The 9,008-nt window shown below is 45.7% G+C and overlaps 2 protein-coding genes across 2 annotated transcripts in view; one reads left to right on the top strand and one right to left on the bottom strand.

Moving 5' to 3' along the window:
* The window catches only part of ANGEL1 (angel homolog 1), an 82,191-nt gene that overhangs the window by 55,704 nt on the left and 17,479 nt on the right, over positions 1–9,008 (bottom strand). The window lies entirely within an intron of this gene.
* LRRC74A (leucine rich repeat containing 74A) overlaps positions 1–9,008 on the top strand; it is a 45,172-nt gene that overhangs the window by 28,027 nt on the left and 8,137 nt on the right. Inside the window, 5 exon segments of the mRNA XM_019640288.1 lie at positions 738–787; positions 1,162–1,243; positions 4,875–4,960; positions 5,428–5,622; positions 8,533–8,628. Of these exon segments, the coding sequence (XP_019495833.1) occupies positions 738–787; positions 1,162–1,243; positions 4,875–4,960; positions 5,428–5,622; positions 8,533–8,628 (509 nt within the window).

Here is a 9,008-nt window from a genome sequence, read left to right as displayed (position 1 = left end):
CAGTGTCACTGGCCCTCATATGTGGGATCCAAACCGGGGCCCTCTGGCGTCCCAAGCCAGCTCTTAACCAATGCGCCACTCGGCCGGCCCTCTTGATTGATATTTTTAAAAGTCAAAATTAATTCAAAAAACAAATTTGAAATGAACACAATATCAGCACTTTAAATTAAAAACAGGATCTAAAAGGGACAGATTGGGGTGAGATGAGTGAGGCTTAGCCATGCAAGTACAGGGTCAGATCCTGCCTTTATCTAAAATTTTAAAATTTTGTTCATCATAGATGTTTTTGCGTTGGTCTTGATTCTTTTAAATACTAAGATATTATTCATTGTGATCACTGAGCTTTTCAGCACCCCTTAGGTTTTGCATGCAAGGCAAGGGCCTCACTTGTTCCCTTTGGTCCAGCCGTGCTCCTTAGGCTGGATAGCGTTTTCCATAGTGTTACAGACTTGAGGCACTAGGTTAGGGGTTGATGCTGCCAGTGATGCACAGCACAGTGTACCAACTCCTGGGATTCCCAGGACAGTCACGCAGAAAGAGAAAGGGACATTAAAGAGGATGGTAAATAGTTGCCCTTTTTTCTCCTGTTTTCTTCTGTGTTCATACATTTGCTTTCCATGTTTGCCACCATCTCTATGTCTGATTGTTGCAAAGGGGAGGGGCTGGCAGAGCCAGTCCTAGGGAGGATAAGGGAACCCTAGTCTGGAGAGCATTGCTAACACCCGCCTTCAATACAGGAAATAACTTCAAGGATGAATCTGCAGAGCTGTTCCTACAGGCCCTGGCGGTAAGAAGCAAAGGGGTGGGTACAGCCGAGCCAAGTGGGAGATGTCCCTGGAGATCTAGGGGACCTAAGGGTGGCCCTGGGCTTAGGGATATGAGGCCACTTGCATGGTTTAGGGAGCTGCTAAGTGTTTGGGTTCAGGCAATGTTGACAAAAGCTGCAGCAAGTGGTAGGGCTGTATGGATGATACTAAACTCTCCCAGTTGTCATCAACAGTTAAACAGAAAATGAACAAGACATTATCTTCAGTGTAAGAACCCCAGTCCACCTAATTTTGGGTGTTTGGGACACCTCTGTCACACAGCCCTGAGGTAAGTGAGGCATTTGCAGTCATACAGAAAATTCAAATTACCTCTCTCCACTGTTTATTTCTCTAGGCCAATTACCGAATTAAGATAGTGGATCTCAGTCACAACCAATTCTCTGATAAGGGCGGGGAGCTCCTGGGACAGATGCTGGGTGAGTCCCCACAGAGGGAGGGGACCAGCAAAGGAGAGGGACTTGGTGGACAATCACTTGTCAGAGCTGCATTTCCTGTTTGTTATTGTTAGTAAGTGCTCTAGTTATAAAAATTATGTAAACCACACCCAAAATACATTTCAAATGTGGGAAGTAAAACTTTAAAATGATTAGAAGAACATACAGAGAAATAACTTGCTAACCTCAGGGAGGCTAAGGATTATTAAATATGCATAGTGAGTATAAGCTGTAACAAAAATGATTCATATATTTGACAATCATAGGTTTCAAACTTGCCTGTGATACAAGACATTGTGGGGCAATGTTAAAAGACAAGCAACATTTGGGAGTAGATATTTGCAGCATTTGTATAATATAAAAGATTAGTGTTCAGAATGTTGACAAAAGATCCTATAGATCAATTAGACAATGCTGAGACTCCAAATAAAATAATGGTCAAGGCATATGAACGGTGAAAAAAGAAAGCCAGTGCCCAAACTCGTTAGTAATTAGAGAAATGCAATTAATAAAACAACAAAAAGATTCCCCTGGTCATCTACCAAAGCTGCCCAATTTTCAAGTCAGAGAATACTCAGTACAGTGAACACAAGGGAGACATAAGAACATTCATAAGCTGCCAGTTAAAGGCACTTTGGAGAGCAATTTGACAGTATGTGGTAAAATTGAAAATGTAGGAGGTCTGACAATTAAGTTCGCAAACTCATCCTAGAAAACACCTCATTGCTGAATATCACTCTGGTCACCTTTGAAGTCCTCCCCTTGAGAAGCTATGCACTGATGCCAGCACCTAGTCCACTCTTCAAAGCAATTTTGGAACTCTTTCTGGAATGGCCATCAGAGCTGTCATCGTATTACCCTTGATGTCCTGAATTTCAACAAAATGTCTTCCTTTCAATATTTCCTTTATCTTCGGGTAAAGAAAGAAGTCATTGGGGGCCAGGGACGGTGTTTCAATACAGTTATTTGTTTACTAGCTAAAAACTCCCTCACAGGCAGTGCCATGTGAGCTGGTACATTGTCATGATGTAAGAGTCATGAATTGTTGGAGAAAAGTTTAGGTCATCTAACTTTTTCACGCAGCCTTTTCAGCATTTCCATATAGTAAACTTAGTTAACTGCTTTTCCAGTTGGTACAAATTCATAATAAATAATCCCTCTGATATCAAAAAAGGTTAGCAACATCATTGCAACAATGTTTGGGAACATAATAGTCAGACTTCGTATGTAGAGACGTCAGGTAGGCGAATTGCTTATATGAGTTTAGAGCTTGGTCAGGACTAGACATATACATTTGGGAGCCAAAGGCATATAGACGTATTTAAAACCATGGGACAAGATGAGATTGTCAAGGCAAGGAGTGTACATAGAGTTGAGTAGGTGGCCGTCACGCTGACCCTGGTCACTCCCACATTTTTAGGTGTCACAGAGGGGAAGGAGGAACTTGACAAGGAGTGCTCAGTCATATAGGAGGGAAAGAGAGGTAACAAGGAACCACATAAAGGAGTATTTCAAGCAGGGAAAACTGGTCACCTGGGTCAAGTGTTGCTTAGAGGTCAAATAAGGTGAGTCCAGAAAAGTCGCCACAAAACGTGGTAGCTAGTTGGTGACCTCATTGAGCAGTGCTGTGTTAGTGAAGTGGTTGAGGATGAAAACCCAGCTGGAGTGGGTTGAGTTGAAAACAGGATGCAGCGAAGTGGAAATGGCAATTCCAGAACCTCCACTGAGACAAGGCTGGAACAGAAAGACAGGTGAAAGGGAGGACGGGGAAGGTTTCTCAGGATGGAAAATGCTGGGAGAAGAAAAGAGGAAGAAAATGGATGATGCAAAAGGAGGAGTAGATACTTACGGGAGCAAAGTCCTTGAACAGGCCAGAGGCAATGGCACCCGGGATAAAAATGGAGGGGCCGCCTCAAAGGGCAGCAGGAACCTTCCATTCACTGACAGAGGTGGGGGGAGGCTGAGAGTGGGTGCAGATCAGGGTAGGCTGTAGAGATTGCATGGGAAGAAGAAGCACTCCCATCTCATGGCTGCCATTTTCTCATTGAAGTATGAGGCAAGATCTTCATTTGAGAGTAGGGTACAGACGGACAGGTTTCAGGAGAGGGGAAAAGGTATAAAATAGCCTTGAGAAGGGGAGGAACAAAGTGTAAAAGAGTTGTTGGGCAGCCTGACTCTCCCCATTTGAAAAAAACTTACTTTCAAACATTTTAAACTAGTTTTTGAAACAAATTTAAAGTGCGAGAACATGCTGTTTTCATCATACTGTAGATGCAGCTTTTAAAAATATTTATTATTATTAAAGTTACCAAGTATTACGTGATTCCCATGTGACAAGCATCATGCTAGGCATTTTATATCAGTCCTCACAACAACGCTTACATGGGTTGATATCTCCATTTCACCAATAAGAAAACAGAAGTAGGCAAAGGATAAGTAATCTGTCCAAGGCCACACAGCAAGTGAGCGGTGAGAGCAGGATGAAAATTTTACTTGCGTGGCCATTTAAGAGATGCAGGCGTGCAAGGTCTAACTTAAGTGAGGGAATTGGCAGAAAAGAGGGAACAAGAGAAGAGGTAAGAAGAGAATGAGGGAGAGGGAGGGAGAACGTTTGTTCTCAAAATAATAAAAGGTGTTGTGTCCTTTACTGAAAGTACATCCTGGTGATTGACATGAAAGAGACATGATCAATACACAGTGCGCAGTCCATTAAAAAAATAGAATAAGGTGTTTTCCTGGGCCTGAGGCCTGAAGGCGATTCCTCTCATTCAGTAAAGCTTCAGAACTGTTTTAGACTCTTCTTCAGTGGTGTCCTCAGCGTACCTGCCCTCCGCAGATGAAAATAACGATGATAATGTGTTTAAATAGGATGTTTCCCCATCCCTGTGTAGCATGTAAGCACACGTATCTTTAAGTTTCAAAACAAAAATTCAATTTCTCTGCAAACCGGCTTCTAGACAAGCCTCGCCACTTTCAACTGTTTGTGTCTCTAGAGCTTTCTGGGGTAGAAATTCAACAGCCACTACTACTCTCATAGGTCCTCATGAAAAAGACACCATGTGATGTAATGTGCCATGTCCATCACAGCCTCCCTGTGTAAATACAACCTGTGTTTTCCATGGTATCGCCATCTTCTTTAATGCTTGTATAATATTCCACCAGATGGATATTCATGATATACCTTAACCTTCCCCTGTGAGTCACAAGCCTTTACTTTGGTAAGAGATAGCGTGGTCAACATCCACAAGCACATAGCTCTTCTCATATCCTGCCTCCTTAGGAAGATGCTCAGAGGCGATACTGCCGTGTGGCCAGGCATACACATTTTAATGGGAAAATATCTGTGACCAGATATTTGCCAAGTAAATTGTATCAATTTGCTTGCCCCCTGCAATAATTATTGAGTATGATCATTTTACTTCATCGTTGCCAGTCTTGGGAATCATCTTATGATTTTGTGTTTAAATGGACAACTGAAAAAATGTTACCTCAGTATTTTACTTTGTATGAGCCTTGAGCAATCCTTAGCGCCAGTGGCATGGATGTCTGCCAACTCTGAGGGTGGGTTCTCTGGGATGTAGGGAATGCTGAGTTGACTCTCTCCTCCCTCCAGCCCTCAATGTAGGGCTCCTGTCACTGGATCTGAGCTGGAACCACTTCTGCTCACGGGGAGCTGTGGCTTTGTGCAATGGTCTCCGGGTAAGGCGCTCCCTGGCAGTGGTGTGCTGAGCCCGGGTGAGGACGGCCAGGGCCTCCAGTCCCGCCATCTTGAACCTCTTCCTCATGGTCACCACTGGTGAGGGTATCCTGAGCTCTCATTAACTGCTCTTCACATTGTTGGTCTCCCAGAATTCCTGGATGCATGTTATTCTTTAGTATAAACGCTGGGGCCTATGTGGCATCTTTGGGGGTGCTTCAAGAGAGCAGTTTAATTATGGGATAGGGAATGACCAGAACCCAAAAGGAATGGGTCTCAAGAGTACTTGCGACTCTGAGAGACCAGCTGGGAGGGCTCTGGAAAGATCTGGCAGAGATCTCTCTTTCCCAGGGACCACTGAGCTCCTAGTCTGGATGCCAACACGGGATAAGAATTGGGGCCCGTTTGGCTGGAGTTGTCATGTCTCATGCAACCTTGATGCTGGTGCTCTTCTCCCCTCTTCCTGGAGGTTAATATGACCCTCAAGACACTGGATCTCTCCATGAATGGCTTTGGAAACGAGGGGGCTGCAGCCCTAGGGGAGGTCCTCAGATTCAACAGCTCTCTGGTCCACTTAGATGTCAGCAGCAACAATATCAACAATGACGGTGTCTCCAAAATCAGCAAAGGACTGGAGTCCAACGACAGCCTCAAATTTCTGAAGGTAAAGTCTTTACCTAGCTGGGAATGGGCCATTTTGTGTGCATGTGCGTGTGTGCATGTGCGTGTGTGCATGTGTGCGTGTGCGTGTGCATGTGCGTGTGTGCGTGCGTGCGTGCGTGCGTGTGTGTGTGTGTGTGTGTGTGTGTGTTGGGATGGGGGCAGTGGGGTATTGGGGCTGGATATTGCTAAAGAGAATCATTGGGAAAATCTACTTTGTGTTTCACATGTGTGTATATTCTCAGCAGTCTCTCTGCTGTAAACCCAATGTCACCCTCTGTTCTCACCTGGTCCATGTATGGAAGTCATCTCCTAACTGGTCTTCCTTCCTTTCGTTTGGGTCTCCTTCAGGCTCTTGAGCATAAATCTGACTCCCACCTCCAACCCCCTATCGACTCTCCTCCAGCCTAGAACCCCCATTGGCCTCCTGCTCCTCAGATCCAGTTCTCTCATCCCTGTGTGCTTCTCGGACCCAGTTTACCCCGTGCTTTTCTTGCTCCCGCCCGAGGCCTCAGGGTCTCCTTGCATCTCCTTCCTCCTGCCAGGTCCTTGCTCACACTGCGTCCCGGGCCTGCAGTGCTCTCTCCCCCACTGCCCTCCTCCGCTTGCCTTCACTGCTTCCTGCCTCAGAGGGCAGCTCGGGCACAAGTTCCTCAGGGAACTCTGCCAAAACCTCAGAACCCTGTTCACCCCTTCATGTAGAACTTGCCCGAGTTTCTCTTTATACTCTCACTGGAATGACTGTCTGTCCCCGACTAGTGTGAGAGCTTCATGAGAACAAATACTGTTTGCTGTTGCCCATTAGTGTACCCCCTTGTACTTCGCATACTGCTGGGCATACAGCAGGTGCCCAGTGACTAGTATTAAATGAGTGAATACATATTTCATTTTAAATTAATTTGCTTCTAGGTGTTAATTTATAACATAGAAGCTTATGGGCAGCTGGAAAATAGATGAATGATGCAGCTCCCTTTCTGGGGCTCCTCCCATGAGCCAGCTCCCATATCAGGGGATTGCCTCTTGACTCACAGCCCACCCCTTTGAAGGGGGCTCCATTATTCCACTCATCAGATGAGAAAGCACGCTGTGTGACTTGCTCAGGCCACACAGCTAACGGGAAGCAGAAGGCAGTCAGCTCTACCTGGTTTTCCACTGCAACTCTGACTTCCGCAAAATGTGGGGATGGCTGAGGGGGGACCGCAGATGTGGGGGTCCTGGCGGAAGATGAATATCAGTTAGGAATCGGTGAAGGTGAGCTGGACTCTGAGTGGACAACCACCTTAGAGCTGCTAAGGTGACAAGAGGAAGTCGGGTTCCGATGAGCGGAGGGAGCACGGTGACTGCAGGCCACACCAGACGGCCATCTAGTCACCAGGAGAGCTGAAAGTCTAGCCTGGCTGGAGTAGGACCAAGTGTCACTCAGAGAAGAGAGATTGACCCAGCCTGTGAATGATTCAGCCTCGGGGGCCAATGAAGTCATGGAAATTCATTGAACCTGAATTTTTAAAAACTAAAGGAGTTGCCTCAACAAAATGGTGGCAAGGGTTGACCCTGGTTATTAGGATATAGGTAAATTTAACATTTTTTTCTACCTCTTTTTCGATTTTTTTTCCAAGTGTAATAAATATATTTTAATTTTTTAAAAATGTTTTAAAAGTGAGAAAGAAAAAAAAAGCTTAAAATGTAACTCTCAGTTTGGTCATAGGTAGAGGCCACATCAATTTTGCCACCAGAATTATTACTCTCCACATCTGGCCCCAGCCCTCCTTTCCCTAATATTGGAAAAATAATTCCCCCTGAGAAGTGAGTCAAGCAAAGAATTATATATGCTAATTCCTATGAGAGCAGAGCTCAAATCTATCTTTTCTCACTGGAATGCATCAGAGCTGACACATAGTAGATGCTCAATAAAAGCTTTGGCCTGCCTCATCATGAAACCACCCAGCTGAAAGCCTTCAATAATAATAATAACTAACATCCACCAACTGCTTACTATTCATATGTACCAAGCACTTTTTTTAATGCTTTCCTTTCAAAATCGATTTATTGATTTAATGCTCAGAGCAGTACTAGGTGATAGTTACACAGTGATCAGGGAACTTATGCGAGGCCAAAAAGCTAGTAAGCAGAGCCCCTGGGCTCCATGTTCCCAGCTGTTAGCCTCTACACCTCATTTCCATGACTCCCAGCATGGTTGGGATAGTGACCTGAGTACTCAGCTAAGCCCACAAGGCCCTGTGTGATTGGCCAGCTCTGTGGCCTTGTTCTCTCTGTTCCTGCTCACAAAACATTTGCTATTGCCCAAACTCCTCTGCTCCTTGGCACTTGTCCTTCTTTTTGCTGCATTTTATTCCCTCCTCTGGTTCTTCCCCCCACCTTCTTCATACCTCACTAATCCCCATTCATTCTGTAAAGCCTGCTCAAGTGTCCCCTCCCCTACACTGGTTGTCCCTTTCCTTGCTCCTGCAGTACCAGTGTGTACCTCTGTCACTGTCATCATCACATTTCTGATGTCCTTTGCTTGTTTGCCTCTGCCGCCCTCTAGAGCATAAGCTACCTGAGGGTAGAGACCTTGTCATGTCTGCCTGTGCATCCCTCCGTGCTTAACCCAACAACTGGAACATGGCAGGCCCCCAACAAACACTGGATGGATGGATGGATGGATGGATGGATGGATGGATGGATGGATGGATGGATGGGCAGTGACATGGATAGGTGGATAGATGGGTGGATGAACAATGAGATGAACAGGCAGATGGATGATTGGACAAACAGATGAATAGGGAGACAGGTGTTTATAGAGAAATCTAGGTGGAAGACAGAGATTGTGATTTAATGGGAAGAAATGGAAGCCCTGCTCTGAGCCAGCCTCTCCCCATGTCCACCTCCTCCTGTCTTACCCCACCTCCCACAGCTTTTCCTGAACCCTATGAACATGAATGGGGCTATTTTACTGATCCTGTCCATCAAGAGGAACCCCAAATCCAAGATGGAAAAGCTTGACATTTCCGTAAGTCATGGAATGGTGATAGTTGCTCGCACCAGGAAGCAAGCCAGTTACGATGGCCACTCTGTGTCAGCAGGTGCCGACAGCTCCATCCCTCACAGGCCCTCATACAAATGCTCCATGAAAAGGTCACTCCTTCTGAAGGACAACCCTGCCCTCTCCAGGGGTCCTTTCAATAGGAGTAGCCATGCAGCCAATAACACCACAGGTGAAATCATTTACCAGCACGTGGGAACCCAGGACCTGAGCACCCGAGAGTGGGCCTGAGAGTAGAGATAAGGAAAAGACAGAAACAAAGGCAGGAGGACCCCAGAACAGAATTATTTACTGTCAGCTTTGCTGATGGATGGCCCTGGACCCCAGAATGGTTCCAGAGTCACAGG

Source organism: Hipposideros armiger, unplaced genomic scaffold (assembly GCF_001890085.2).
Source record: "Hipposideros armiger isolate ML-2016 unplaced genomic scaffold, ASM189008v1 scaffold_49, whole genome shotgun sequence".
Taxonomy (NCBI): Eukaryota; Metazoa; Chordata; class Mammalia; order Chiroptera; family Hipposideridae; genus Hipposideros; species Hipposideros armiger.
The sequence above is the reverse complement of the archived record's forward strand: the minus strand, read 5'-3'. Positions and strand labels throughout refer to the sequence as shown.